At 37.6% G+C, this 15,419-nt stretch overlaps 1 protein-coding gene across 2 annotated transcripts in view; it reads right to left on the minus strand.

Moving 5' to 3' along the window:
• Window positions 1-1,804: 1,804 nt before the first annotated feature.
• The window catches only part of Galnt3 (polypeptide N-acetylgalactosaminyltransferase 3), a 35,370-nt gene continuing 21,755 nt past the window's right edge, over window positions 1,805-15,419 (minus strand). For both annotated transcript variants that reach the window (XM_059260584.1, XM_059260585.1), the window contains exons 4-11: window positions 14,139-14,288; window positions 12,025-12,259; window positions 11,442-11,559; window positions 9,776-9,976; window positions 8,649-8,780; window positions 8,380-8,481; window positions 3,701-3,853; window positions 1,805-2,900 (exon numbers count right to left, since the gene is read on the minus strand). In XM_059260584.1, the coding sequence (XP_059116567.1) occupies window positions 2,778-2,900; window positions 3,701-3,853; window positions 8,380-8,481; window positions 8,649-8,780; window positions 9,776-9,976; window positions 11,442-11,559; window positions 12,025-12,259; window positions 14,139-14,288 (1,214 nt within the window). In that variant the 3' untranslated portion in view covers window positions 1,805-2,777. The remainder of the gene's footprint in view (window positions 2,901-3,700; window positions 3,854-8,379; window positions 8,482-8,648; window positions 8,781-9,775; window positions 9,977-11,441; window positions 11,560-12,024; window positions 12,260-14,138; window positions 14,289-15,419) is intronic.

Below are 15,419 nucleotides of genomic sequence, written 5' to 3' on the forward strand. Positions count from 1 at the left end.
TATTTATTTCTGTTGTCATTAAAATGAATTGTAGGCTCACAACTCACTTTAAAGGGAACAAAACTGAATTCCTTCTAAGAATTCAAACTTGTTTTCCCAGAAATAATGACTTTTTTTTTTTACATTGGTATTTATTTTGTTTTATTGAGCAGGGTCTCTCCCTTGGCATAGCCTATCCTTAAATTCTATATGTAGCTGAGGTTGACTTGAAACTTTTGATCATCCTGCTTCTATCTCCAAAGTGCTGGGATTATAGGCAGGTGCTACCATGCCTGTTTTTAATGTGGTGCTGGGATTTAATACAAAGCATGCTAGGTAAGCATTCTTCTACCTGAGCTACATCCCTAGCCCTTCATATATGTTTTGATGAATATATATGTGCATTCTCCGGTAATACAGTGATGTAAAATTCATCATAACCAGGAGTTTTGGTGCATTATTTTCTCCCATGGCTAACTAAGTAGGCACTTCTCAACTTTTGGTGCACTTGATCATGGAATTGACCTTGAGCAGCACAAGGTACTGGACTCAGTTCTGATGGCCTCTGGAATGGTCCTCTGGAATGAAGGCAGCATGCCAGGTCTTCAGCAGAAACCAGACCATTTGCCCTGTCAGCTTCAAATTGAGCAAGAGTTCCATAATTTTACACTTGAGTGCAGGCAAATCATGCAAGTGGATGATAGCCAGACTCTATGATTTACGGTTAACACTGTTCCAGAACTCAAGGTAGTTTAAGAGGGAATCTCCCCACAAAGGGCCAATCCCCAATCAAATTGCTAGTATGACATTTGAGTAACAGCCTGAGGTGGTTGTATCAGGTAAGAATATTCTGGTGGATATATTTAACATGGCCACAACATAACCTAATTTAAGAGACATTATTTGGACCACAAGGTACCAACATACGGCTCTTTGTGAGGGTCTGCATATTGGTTTCATTTTTTAAAAACATGTTTTATTCCAGTTCATTCATAAAATATCATTGAAAATTTGCTCTGTTTTGTATTGTTTTTAGAGATAAAATAAGTGTTGAGAGCAGGTTTTGCTCATGATTATTTAAGTCTAGTGGAACAAACCAAGGAACCGAAATTGCACTTCTAAGTGGCAAAACACAGTATGCTTACATGTCATTATTAGCTATCATAATAGAGAAACATTTATTACTAATGGACTACCAAAATTAAAAGGTAGGAAGTCATCTCAGTCATACAATGTAACATGGTGGCATACTGTTTCAAAATTGTGTATCTTTGTCTCTACCCTAAAAGAGACAGTTGAATGGCAAAGTCTTACACCCTCTGTAACTTTAATATAAAGTTAGAAACGTGATAGATGTTCCTTAAACTGAAAACTCTGCAAAGTAACTGCTTAGAAAATGTGAAATTTTTAATTCAACTTTTTAAAATTTAATTGATGCTTTATTATTTAATTAAAGCTCTAATACTAGGAAATGTTTTCTTTTGTACAACCGAGACCTTACTGGTTTTAAAAGTTAAAGCAAATTCTATTTTGCTTCTGAAATAATACAAGACCTCTCTCTATAAGATGGCCAAAGAGGAAACAGTGACTTCAAAACATAATTTTATGAGATTATTAAAGAAAGTTATCAGGAATTCATGTAACTACCAGTACCTTTGTTCCTCTTTTCATACCACTGTCACGGTTCGCATTTTCCTTCCAAGAATCTGGGGTTCCACAAACAGCAAGCAACTGAAACCTAGTACAAAACCCGGATGCTTCCTCTACCCATGATCAATTACAGACTTTACCCCAAACTGGACAAAATTGAAACAAAAGTTTGCAATAGTGTTCAGGGTTCTTTTTTATTGTGTTTTCCACGTAGATAAAAGTAAGGCTATTTTTTTTTATGAGAAAAATCCTTGTAAAGACATTCTATATAATGAATCAATAACGACATCTAGAATTGAGTCAAGTATATTGAAATTCAGTATTATAAATATTCAAGATTAGTGAATTTTGCTAAGAAAATAAGACTACTAGAAAGGAAAAAGGGAACCCTTGTAGCCATAGCTAATAATTTATAAAGTTTTTTTGTCTTTTTTTTTTTTTTAAAGTGCTCTGGGAAAACACACAATGTAGCCACTTCAGAAAAGCCGTTTGGGGAAGACACCTGTGCATCAGGAGGAGTGGGCTTCAGATTAAAAAAAGATCTGTAAATTTTCTAAAAATTTCAATGTTAAAAATAGTCCTCTCCATATTCAACTTCATGTTCAAGGAAATATTCAACAGACAAGTAAACAGAAGACAACAAAAGTTTACCTGGATTTTAAAACAATAAATTCTAGATCTATAAAAATTTCCTGGTGTGTACAGAAAGGCCAATGGCTGACCTTCATTGATCCATTTCTATATAGTTATAAAAATACAGTATCAAATCTTTTTCTATTCCCCCTAAAATTCAGGGAAACATATTAAGCTGTGAATGTGCGGATGTAGCTATGCATATCCTCAAGTGTACAAACACACATCACTTTACTAGGAAAATTATTTTCTTCATACTGTAAACATCTCTCTTCTACATCTGGACATTTCAGAATAGTCTTTGGTATTTCTAGTTGCTCTGTTTCCAGACAGAAACCCCCAGGATTTCTGCAGCAGTACTACATAGACATCTTAAGACATAAATAAGGAAAATGCACTTGGAATAAGTTACAATTAGCTGCTTTTGCATAATTTTCAACAACTACAGTGTATGCCTAGTCACAGTTTTATGAGGAAGAGTATGTCCTTTTCAACTCCTTAACTTTAAGGAACACTTAATTGTTTTGGCTAAAAATCCATTTTTGGAGTACGTCTGATGGGTCACATGGCACTAAGTGTGGATGCTCTCCACTTGCTGAAAGGCACATTTTAAATAATGGATTATATAGAAGTTGATCCTAGGAAAAAAGAAAACACACAACATACATTAAGTTTCAGGATTCACAGTTAAAAGATAAATATGAAAATGACTTTATGGTTTCTCTAAAGGTAAAGGAAGATCTGCATAACAAATGTATCCGATTTTTAACTTTAAATCTAAGAACAACTAAAGCTCATAAAATATTGATGAATTTGCTTATAATAATATAATTCACTTTACTGCTATCTAGTCAATGCAAGACATTTCAAAAATGAAGAGGGAAATAGAGAGCAAAATCTGAAACACATTTTCAAACAGGAAGCATTCCACTGGTATTCAAATGACCAACTTCAAAATTAGCAAAGCCAGTCTCATGATATGCTACTATTACACAAAACTAGTTTTAGATAAAAATTACTATGATCAAGCTAAATCTTAAACATTTTTAAGAACAGGCAATCTGCCATATATTCTTTCGATTCTAGATTAATTTAAAATGTACTAAAATGAAGGAAGACATAATTAGCATTTTTATGTGAAAAACACTCTTTTTGCCCCTTTAAGGAATAAACATGGTTTTCAATATCTATTATAAAAAAAAACTCTTAAAAAGTCAAGAATAAGGTACTAATTAATAATTTATCACCTGCATAAGCCAAGCGTCAACTTTATGATTAGTTGTTCCTATGGGTACTTAATCCCTAGGTATTCTCTTATCACATAGGCAGATACATAATAATAGTGGAGTTATTCAAAGTAAAGAAATCCTGATATATAGCACAGTAAAACAATTAGAGCTATTCAAAGTGAACAGATAAATTAGCTGCAGCCAGTCACCTTCTGAATCTCCCATATCTGTTCTCCGGGGGCGATTGTCCTGTGACCTTTATAGACACAGGCCTTCAGCTGGACGACACCCTGAGTAGCATGAAGACATAACTCCTTCTGGATGTTGTGCCGGATTTCACGCTGAGCAGAATACTCAAAGTACTGTGGGAAAGAGAGTGTTGTGATCGACAAAGGCACCCATGTGCCCAGTTGCAAAATAAGACAAGATGAAAACCAACCAGCTACCCACTAAATAGTAAACTCAGGAGTTCTTCAACAAACACAATAAAAATATCAGAAATGTAAGCAGGGTCGTTATGCTTTTGTCCATTACCAGCAGGGATTACTTCCTAAATATGGTGTTCCATCCTTTCCAAACTGGAAGTTGGAAATTACGAGGTAGAATGGAGGCCCGCACAAGTGTACTGCAGAGAGCAGCCTGCAAAGTTCTAATAAACAGTTAACTGGCTGCTTCTCTCTCCCCCATAATAATCCTTCTCTCATTCATCCCAACTAAGTCATTTTCACTAGTCTACGAACTATAAAGGACTTTCAGAGTCTGTTTCTGCCCCCGTGAGATGGGTAGTAGTGGTCCCTGCCCACAGGGTTACTCAAATCACTAAGTGAACAGTTTGATAGGTGGAGAGCACTTGCAGCAAAGACCAGCGCCTGGTCAGCACTTGGTCCACGGTAGCTCTTTACTAATGTATCTCTCCATATCCAATGAAGGAGTCTCTTAGTTCCGCTGAATTTTCTTCTCTGGTGGCACTTCATTCACACTTTCTCCTCCACCCCCACTTCTCTGACTCAGACTCCCCCTTAGTTTATACTGTAAGGCCAACCTCTGACCCTATGATGCATCAATCCTGTCAGCTGCTTGGGAGCCCTATAAGCTTTGGTTTGAAATGCTAACAAGTTTGCTTAACAAACATCCCCTCTGTTGCTCAAGGCTATCCCCCTATCTGAGGCACGCAGTGTTCAGGACTCACTCCTACCGCAGCCACGGCCTCAGCTGTAGTAGAGCATGCTCACTTTGTATGAATCTACCACTAAAGAATAACCTAAGAGTTCGCTCTATGGGCAGGCTGTTGCCTGGAAATCCTGTGACCCTTTCCTGCTTTGCTAACTCCTTCTCATTCTTTAAGAACTAGATCAAACATTGTTTTACCTCTTTATCTCTCCAGTTTTTTTTTTTTTTTAACTTGGTGGAAAACTATAACTTTCAAGGCTTCCATAGGACATCAGAGATAGCATATTCTATACTACTAGAACTGTATGTGTAGTTAGTTGGATTCTCTGTGAGCCAAAGCTAAGCACTGTATCAACAAATAATATTCACTGTCGTGACAGGTACTTTACTGACTGAACTATTGTCCCAGCCATATAATAACAGGCATTATAAATCAAATATGTAATAATGTTGGCAGTCTAAGGATAAAATGAGTTAACATAATTGATTTTCAATAATGCAATAATGCCTGTTAGCACTAATATTTATTGAGCCCTTATTATGTGCTAGGTAGGCACTGTGCTAAAGTAAACACTGCACAGACTTTAACAGAATTCAGAGCCTCCATCCCAAGCTCCTTTTCTCAGTCTCATGCTTAATTTCTCTTCTCCTGCATGGAAACTATTAATTGATTTTGTAACCAACCATTTAGGTGAAAGCAGTGTAAAAAGTAGTTTAAGAAGGAGAAAGAAACAATATTCTAATTATCCCTAACTAAGTAATTTAAACTAAGATAAACCTTAAGAACTCAAAGATTTAATAAAAAAGGCTAGCCGGCAGTTCACATCACTGTTATCAAAGAGTCACTAAGATGAAGGAAAGGAAAATAGCTGAAAATACTTTGGTACCAACACGAAGTAAATAACTAATTAGCTGAAATTATGGGAGAGACACGTCACTCAGAACCTGCACACATGCACTAGAGGAGAATGTGCATGAAATATTAGCTGTCATAGGCTGTAATGACATAACTGCATTGGACCAGAACATTCTCCAATCCAGCCACATAACAAAAATAGTTACTTTGCCTTGCATTTAGAAGTACTATTATAAAAGGATTATATGTCATAAAACACCATTAAATTATTAAAAGGAGAGAAAATGCTCAAATTAAATGAGACATCTGAATTTGAGTTCCCAAGGAACTAAAATTTGAAAAGTAGCTGGGGGAAATAATTTATTAAAAAGAACAGGACTGCCTGAAAGTGAGCTGAATATGGATGACACCAATGGATAGGCCAAAGTACCCAGCGAAAAGCCCATTAAGGCCTCAACCCTACACAAAGAACTACAGGCAACTGAGAAAGCTGGGAGCAGGAGAAGAGGTCCTTCCCAGGGAACAGCACACCAATTAGTTGTCCAGTGCCAAACATCCACATAAGTAACATTATACAGACTAAACATGTTATATTTAGGAATATACATGTACATATATATGTGCATGTAATAACAATTAGTGAAAAAAAGAGGCCATGAATTTGAAGGAGAGTGGGCAGGGGTATATTGGAGGGTAGAAAGGGAAGGGGAAAAATGTTAAAATTATATTAACTCTCAAAAATAAAAAACTAACAAGTAAGAGATATAATAAGTGATTGTATTCAGATGACAGAAGCCAGAGTCATCTTAAAATACAAACCAGACAAGATTATCCTCCTGCTCAAAAAACCTCTTGATAGCTTCTGTCGAATTCAGAATTGAATCCATCTTCCTTAATAGGTCTGCAGAGCTCTATACAAGCAGGTTCCTTATCAAAATCTCTGACCTCATTTCCTTCGCTCCTTGCCTAGACCACTCTGCGCTGGCCGCACTGGCCTTCTGTGTTCTCTGAACCTCTCTACTCGGCTGCTCTCACCCAGACTTCCTTCAGAATGCTCTTCTCTCCCAATGCTAGGCTCCATTTAAGATGACTGTCCCAGAAAGATCTTCTTTAACTTCAAGTCCAACCTCTGAATCCATCACTCACATTGTCTCAATCTGCTCTATCTCTTTTAGCACCTCAAATTATATTTTTACTTCCTATGGGGGAAAAAAAATGCTTCTGTGACATAGGCTTCATAAGGTCAGTTCTTGCAACAGTACAAGTTGTATCATGTATTTAAACAAATATTTTTAATAACTGAATTTTCTCCCCAAATCTCTTAAAGACAGCCTATTCTATTGGTAATTTAAATTTTATTTTATAATTCTCTGTAAAAATATTAACTTGGAAAAGACAATAGAAAAGCATACAAAATAACACATATACTATATTTTTAATATAGTACCTGTAGTAAATTACTACAAAAATAGTAGTAATAGTATATTTTAAGATAAATATAATTCTGGAGAGAGCTTGAGAAAAATGTCTAAGTATTAACAATCATTGGTAACATATTTACAAATGAGGAAATAAGCATATTGTTATTTACAAAATAACATAATTATTTCTATAACTATTCTTATGTAGAAAAAAAGGAAAAATTAAAAGATTATATATAGTCAAACAAAGACTGAAACTGAATTAAGCTGAGTTTAATGAATAGGAAGATGTATAGAAGTAGATTGGAGAGGAGACACATTGACCCTTTTTTCCTAACACTGATACTTTCAAAGTCCTATCAAAGTATGTACAAAGTAGTACAAACATGTACTGCTATGAAAATCCTGTTCCAAAATACAGGCAATTCCCAGAAAGTAAAAAGTTCCAAATGTTTTTCTTTGTATATTTTTCCTCACACTCTTTCCATTTCCTTTCCATTCCTACTAAACACATCTCTAGGTTGTACTCACCTCTCAATATAAAGTCTAAAATGTTATCTTTCTCAGAAAAATCCATGGGTATCTCCCCTAATTCTGATGTGGTTTTATATACCCACCAAGCACCCTGGAGTCCTTACTCCAGACCTAATGTTACTGGCTGCAGATGCTGGGCTTATAGTACAGGTTCCTAAGGGAGCTAGAAGCAGAGAGATGAAACCCACCCAGAGGTCAGTCGGGGAACTTGCGGACTGACCGTGGAGAAAGTCTAATCCTTCTCTGAGTTAGCTTGCACATGATAAGGTCAAAATAAGCAAAAAGCCAGAAAATTCATATTTTCTCTACAGCTTTAGTAGGCTAGGTAGGAACATTTCACATTTGTTCTTAATTGGAAAAATAGAGTGGAAACAAGGAGGTCAGCAATCAAAGAAAAACAAAACAAGAAGAAAAGAAAAACACAGCGTTTCGATGCAGGGAACTGAAGCAGCGTCTCTGTCCTCAAACAACCTTACAATGCGGCTGTGTCAGCATTATCACTGGCGGTAATCTGCTACGACATTTCATACAGTCTTCACCTGTCGGCTCACAAAGCCGCCGCCATACCAACAGTCACACAAGTGTCAAAACTATATCACACCCACACACACCCACACACCCACACACACACCCACCCACCCACCAACCCCCACACACACACCATCAAATGGTATTATTCCTTTTATTTTTAATCCTTCTCCTTTCTGTGGATCAAGTGAGTAACTTCAGATTCCTTTCAGAGCCCAAGTGGACGCGAAAGTAACCACTCTGCAACCTCATGTTTAGCTTAGAAACCCCTGCACACCACTTTACCTTAGCATCGAGCCGAGCGTGACTTCTGAAAACCACCCAGCACCTGACGTCGTCTGGAAGTGCTCAAAGGAGAGACGTCCTAGGCAGTGCTCACCTGGTTTCCGCCGAGTCCATGGCACGTGTACAGGATCAACGGTTTCCCTCCCTGGTTATTTTCACCAACATCCAGACACTGAGGTTGACCAATGCTCTTAATCTAAGTCAATGATTGAAAGTATAAAAAAAAAAAAATCAATTGCACAGTTTCTGTTTTTCAATTAATTTCAGGGAGATGGCATTAATAATGTAAAACTCCAAAAGCAATAAATTAAAAGGTATGGGAGGGAATCTCTCAAGGAAAAGGGGGAACATAAAAATACTTACATATCCAGATATAACAGGATTAAGGTCTGGTACATACACTTCTGGATAAACAGTATTCAGGTACCATGTAAAATTTTTACACTGAAGGCGTTTCTTTATTTCAAATCTTTTTGAAAGATCACCAAATGATTTCTAGAAATAAATGAGGGAATGAAAGGAGTGTTTAGTCAAATCAGGACTGATAGATGCTTCAAATGGTACTATCTGTAGTTATATCTACATGTACTGGACAAAGTTCTGAATGCAAGGTGGACCTTAAATGGACCATTCATTCACGCACCAAGTGTGCGGCCCGCCTGGTCACACTGGAGCGCTGTAATACACTTTACTTATGGACAGACCTTCTACAGGGCAAAGGCCTCTAGACCTTTGCGGACCAAAATACTGTGAACACGGGGCTGATTGTGGGAGCATTCAGAATTCATCCCAACTCTTCACGTTAAAATGACCTATAAAGCAAGAGGAGAGGAACCACATTCGGACTGGGTGCTAAGACCCAATGAGCTCATTATCTTTTTGCAGTCAAATGACAAAAAATATTCTCCCAAACTGCACAGTTGGGTGTTTTCTTTTCTAATTTAAGTGTTTTAATCTTAACACAATTCCCAATTGGAACTTGAGTTGAAAAAAGGCAATTGTGAGTTAATTGTATTTTATTTTCCTTTATTCTAAAGGGCAAGGAAAACAATTAAAAATGCCTGAATTTTATAAAGCTGTTTAATTTTTTTTCTCTTAAGAGAGCAAACTAGCATCATCAATAAGTTATATATACATACACTATTTTATCATTATTATTATTATTATTTGTGTGTGTGTGTGTGTGTCTGGGTACACACATGTGGGAAGTCAAAGGACAAGTTACAGGAATCAGTTCTCTCCTTCCAAGGTATGGGTCCCAGGAATTGAACTCAGGTCATTAGGCTTGGTGACAGGCTGCTTTACCCACCACACCGGTGATCTTGATGGCCCCAAGTTATTTATTTTAAGGCTTAAAATTTAAAAGCCTACCTTTCAAAAATACTTTTTAGTTTTTTTTTTTTTTTTTTTTGTGAAGTGATTCAAGCAAAAAAAAAGGCCTACGGCTTGGAATAGTTGAAGTGTCCTTTCATAATTTAGCCCTCACTTACTTGTTTAACGATTTTTGCTGCATCTGTGTTTCTCCTATAAAATATTTCCTTGTATTCGTCCATCCAGACTTCCGCAAGGCGAACTTGGTTGCGAGCAATCACCTGCGTGCCTTTTGGGAAGGTATGAGGGCTTTTGCTGCGGAAAACATGTCCAACAACAGAGCAAGGCATAATCTCCAACTGCCCACCACATTGCCACACCTGATAATTAACGATATTTGTTTAAATTCACAGGATTTTGGGGAAAAAAAACTGCTGCTTTAAGTTTACCTTTAAGATACCCATACATACAAAATGTAGAGAGTTATTATCGTGTTATAAACAGTCTCCATGCTAGTTCAACTTATGTCTTATAAATGTAAACAATGGCTTTATTAAATGAAATGAGAAATACAGAGAACAAATGCACATCTTCAGAAAGTAGGTTTACAAGATCATGAGTTCTGAGTCCTTCATAAAAACTAATTCCAAGTTTTCTTTTTGGCCAATAATTATGCAAGTGTTCTAATATGCAGAGAAAAACAAGGCTCTCTCCGGTGTAGCTACTTCCCCTTAAGAACATGGTCACTTACTGAAACTACACACTTTTTTTTTTCCCTAAGAAATGAAGTAGCTGTCTGGGCACAAAAGAACCCAGACTCTATTTACTCCTTGGATATTCAATTTGGCATTAAAGAAAACCATTCAAGAAAGCCATTATTGCCAAAACATAAACCATTATATTTACAAAGGAGTTGGTCATCATATTAAAAAGTCCACATCTACATGGAATGTGTCTAAAAGTTTGCAGTAGTACTAAATAAAATGTCTTAAGGATTAGTTCTGCCATTAACAATAGGTAAGCAAAAAACCTAAAATGAAGTCATGCTTAACAGTGGATGCTGAGGCGAGTGGCCAAAACCTCCTCTTCTTCTCATTTAAACAAATCAGATGGCTCAGTGACAAGTTCAGTTCAACAAACTGCATTGAGCTTCAGCATGCGCTAGGGCTGGAAACACGGAGTTAAGTTTAAAAAGACCCCTGCCCTTCAGCAGTTTAGATGTGGCAAGGCCACTACTGTCCTATACGATGGAGCCAGAGCCAACACATAAGCCTAACTCCCAGGTCTTTCCCCACCACATTCCAATCTAAAGGACAAAAAGTGAGTGACATGGTTACCACAAAAATGAGGTCATGAAGTTGAATATATTAAGCACATGTCATGACTACTAAAAGCCTGTTTTGTTTATATTAACTTAAAACATGCATTATGAAAAGAAGGGGAACAGCTCATATGCTACAAAGAGTTAAGTCTAGTGTCCTTTACAGTTATAAATAAATGTTTTCCATACTGACTCCCTTGATAATCAACTCATTTCCTGAAGCACTAGGTTTAATTATATTTATCTTGGCTGGAATTCAGTAGCTACAAGTGCATTAATTGGTGTTATTGCCTGGACACAGGAGTTTAACTGATTCCTCTTGTTACATTGGCAACCATGAATAAATATATCAAGTTACAACTTAAATGGAAATAGCCTCATTGCCAATTTTCCAGCAATTACATTATAGAAAGCTCTAAATACATAAAGACAGCATACATCTGCAACAGCCTGTATGAGCTGATCAGAACACAATACATCACCCTGTTTGACATGCATGCTATGTTTAATCTCCATAAACTTACTCTGAATGACATTTCTATATTTTCTCCTCCCCAGATTTCCATTTCTTCATCGTAACTTCCAATGTGCTCAAAATATTCTTTAGATATAGAAAAAAGGCCTCCTGCAAAGGTAGGAGTCCTGAAAAGAAATACATTACTGAAGTTTGATATAGAAGAAATCCAACAAGCTGAAAGGGGTCATTGAAAGAACATTGAAAGACATTACAGGTAAAGAGATATTAGGTTACATTTAAAATTTGTACGCAGACAAAGAAGAACTAAAAATTCTTTCTTCAAAGTTAAGGTTTTGGGAGAAATAAGTACTTTACAAAACATCATCTTCTATATTCTTGTTTCTCTCCTTAACCTGCCTTAATATTCTTAAACTACGATTTATGAAGACATGAGAATTCACCTAATCCTACTGGCTGCTCATAATATCATGCAAAAGAGCCTTGTACATTACTAGCCTACATATAGAATGGTATGGATTTTTTTCTGTTATTAAGAATTATCACACAAGCAACTACTGTGAAAATGAATATACATATGTAGCATTTGGTGCTTACGGTGAGAATGTAAGACATGGGAGCAAGCATCTTACTTAATTGGGTAGGTTTCATCTTTCCTTCTTTGCTTCTCATGATCAGGAAGTGATTCCCAGCCAAAGGAGAGGCTCCAGTCAAAATTTCCACGGTTATGGTTGCTTCCATATGGAGAAGGCTTGCTGAACTCAAATGTATTCAGATCTATGGATGCAATATCTGGACTCACCACTGCCGTGTGGTTCTCAGCTATTCTGGCCAGCAGAGGTTCCAACCAACCATAGAAGCACTCACCTGCCCCAAACAGAAGCTATGGTCAATTTAATGGAAACACTGAAAAGGTTTTCTTTGATATTACAGGAAAGTTTATAGGAAATTAGAAAGAAAAGATTATCTGTGTTTTGAATATACATACATGGGTGATTTCTTTCATCTTAATTATAATAGGCAAAAATGATGTATTTAAGAGTATACAATGTGTTTTGATACATACACACATACACTAACATACTGTTATGTTCAGGCTAATTAAGATATCCATCACCTTATGTGGGGATGGGGGATACATGAAATCTACTTCTAGCCATTTGAAAGTATACAACACATTATTACCTATAGCCACCATGCTGTATAACAGACCTCTACAAGAAGGGAATTTTCAAGGGCTCTTGTGATGAGAGTAGGATGAAAAAGAAAAAGTAAAATCAGGAAAATTCTTCTAAGAGATGACTTTTTTCTCCTAGCATGGCAGACGGCACTAATGCATTTACCATCCTTGTTATGGGAGCCCTTTCCTTTAAGAATGGGCTATGATGCTGGGCGGCGGTGGCGTGCAGGCCTTTAATCTCAGCACTCGGGAGGCAGAGCCAGGCAGAGATCTGCAAGTTCAAGGCCAGCCTGGTCTACAGGGCGAGATCCAGGACAGGTACTAAAACTACACAGAAAAATCCTGTCTTGAAAAAAAACCAAAAAAAACCAAAAACCAAACAAACAAAAAAAAAGGAATGCGCTATGAATCAAGGTAAACTTTCCACTTAACCCTAAAATTGTTCTAACTTATTTAAATTTGTGTCTCTTCCACCCACTAAGGTACAGTAATTGAAAGCTTAATTCTAATTCCTGGGTCTTAGGAGAAAGTAAGTCAGCTAGTTAGAATATTCTGAATTTAGTGGCTACAGAAAAACCATTCAAAGCTGCTATAGTCCTGATGGCATAGGAGCAGAGAGTCCCATGAAGGTCAGAACCATGGTCTTGGGCCACATCATACCATGTCACACAGGTGAGGGCCTCATAGTTAAATTTGTCAGTCATGGCCTGGAAGGATCATTGTCTAGCATGGAGGAAGATCTTACTACATTTTGGATCAGGAAAAGCAATACTAGAGAGTGATAATATCGTTTGAAAAACATTCCAGACCTCTATTCATTTTTCAAATGCTAGATTAAGAGACTACCAAATGCAATGGCTCTCAACACAACCCAAAGCCCAAAGCCTTTCTGTGATAACCAGTATGGGTTTCAGCCAGCTCTTGGGTGAAGTGTAACCTAAGAGCGAGGCAGCTCACGTCCAAGCATTCATACGAAGAGGAAATCTCCCCAAACTTACAGCTCCAGGGACAAAGCAAGCACTATTTTGTTCAAGCCTAGCATATCCACTGAACAGTGACTCCGAAGGACTTTCTAAAACTATAAAACAGTGCCACGGGAACCATGAAAACACAGAGAGCAACAACTGCCCAAGAGGGACAAAATTAGCCAAAACTGTGATATTCATGGGACAATATAGCAGGGTACCGATTACTAGACAGAATAGATTCAACAGATCTTCAGTGGCAGTATTGAGACAAAGCTCAGTGATAGTGCTGATCATACTTAGATAAAAATGTAATCTCACAGTGTAGGAGTGAAAAATTGCAAGGAAAAATGCTTTTTGCTCTTCCTTTGTCTTATGATAGAATGAACATCTAGGGTAGGGGAGGTGTCCTAAGCAAGAATCACCCACAGATAAAGCTGGGAATTGAAAACACTGAGGAGGCCAGGGCTGCCAGGCCGGCCATGGCTACCATGGGTTAAACATGCTCTTCAGAAGAACGCAGTGAGACATCTAAAGACAATTAACTTTGAAATGCAGGGGGGAGGGGGAAGTTACAAGCCATCTCTACACACGCACTTACAGTGAGCATCCAGAAACGTGAGCGTCTCCGCGGTTGCTACGGCTGCCCCTAGCAACCGAGCAGTGATGAGGCCCTTTCTTTCTCGCTGCCTCACTATTTTCACTATAGAAAATTGTTTTATGTATTCCTCTAGCTTTTCATGCAAGTAGTCTGTAAAGAAGAAAAAAAAATTAGAGTTAACTTTTTAAAAAAAAAATTTAGTTTTATATATAACTTCTGAAAGCTAATGAAATCATAGGCCGTTGACCCTTCTAAATTCATGTCAACATTTGCTCATTCTGCCAGTAGAAGTAACATGACATTACCTTTAACTCTTTGAGGAAAATGAGACTATGTACACAAACTGTAACTCCTGTAATACCTCATGTTAGAACTTCTGTTCACGTCATACAAATACATGCAATATGTTAGAGGCATGTGAGAGGCCTACATGGGGTGGACCCCAGGAGTTTAGAAAGCTCACAGAGAGCTGAGCTGAGTGACTGTAGGAGTCAGAAAAACAGGTCTCAATAAAAATAAAATTCAACACATTTTTAAACTGGTACTAAAATTTGAGAACTATGACAAGAAATGCCAGGCATTTAATATGGCTCACTAGCTGTTTGTTAGGCAGTGGTCAAAATAGCTTAATAATCAAATGTCAAGAAAAAGGCAAGTAGGGGATGCCCAGAGTTGTGGCGGGTTGGGGACATTCCCACCGTCAGCAGAAAACCTTGGTGTCTCTTGAATTCTTTTCCAATAAAATACAGAACTAAAAAGGGGTGTGTGAATCAGGCAGTTAAAAAACAGACAGAGCTATAGTAACACATACTTCAGGATACTAAACAGCTGAGGTTGGATAAGCTGGGTGAGAAGCAAGGGTTGAGACAAATCAATCTGGTACTGTTCAGATGGTCAGGCATCTTCAGTCCACTCTATCACCATTAGATTCTTTTGGTCATGGTGGGTGTTTTGCTTTGTTTCTTTCAGGCATGGTCTTGCCAGACATGGCTGGCCTGGAATGTGTGATCCTCCTGCCTCAGCTTGCAGAGTGCTGGGATTACAGACTTATGCCAATGCATCTAACTTAAATTCTTGAATTCTTGTGAATATATAACTCAGTTTAAGCGACCATGTCAGGCCCAGAGCACAGCCTCAAATACAACGGGAATTTATGGAGGACCCAAGTTCAATTCCCAGCATCCACATGCTGCATTACAACTGTCTATATCTTCACTGTCAGGGGGATTGGACACTCTTTTCTGGCTTCCTTGCACTGAATGCAGGTGATGTACAGACAGA

The sequence above is a fragment of the Peromyscus eremicus genome, chromosome 4, assembly GCF_949786415.1.
Source record: "Peromyscus eremicus chromosome 4, PerEre_H2_v1, whole genome shotgun sequence".
NCBI classification, from domain to species: Eukaryota; Metazoa; Chordata; class Mammalia; order Rodentia; family Cricetidae; genus Peromyscus; species Peromyscus eremicus.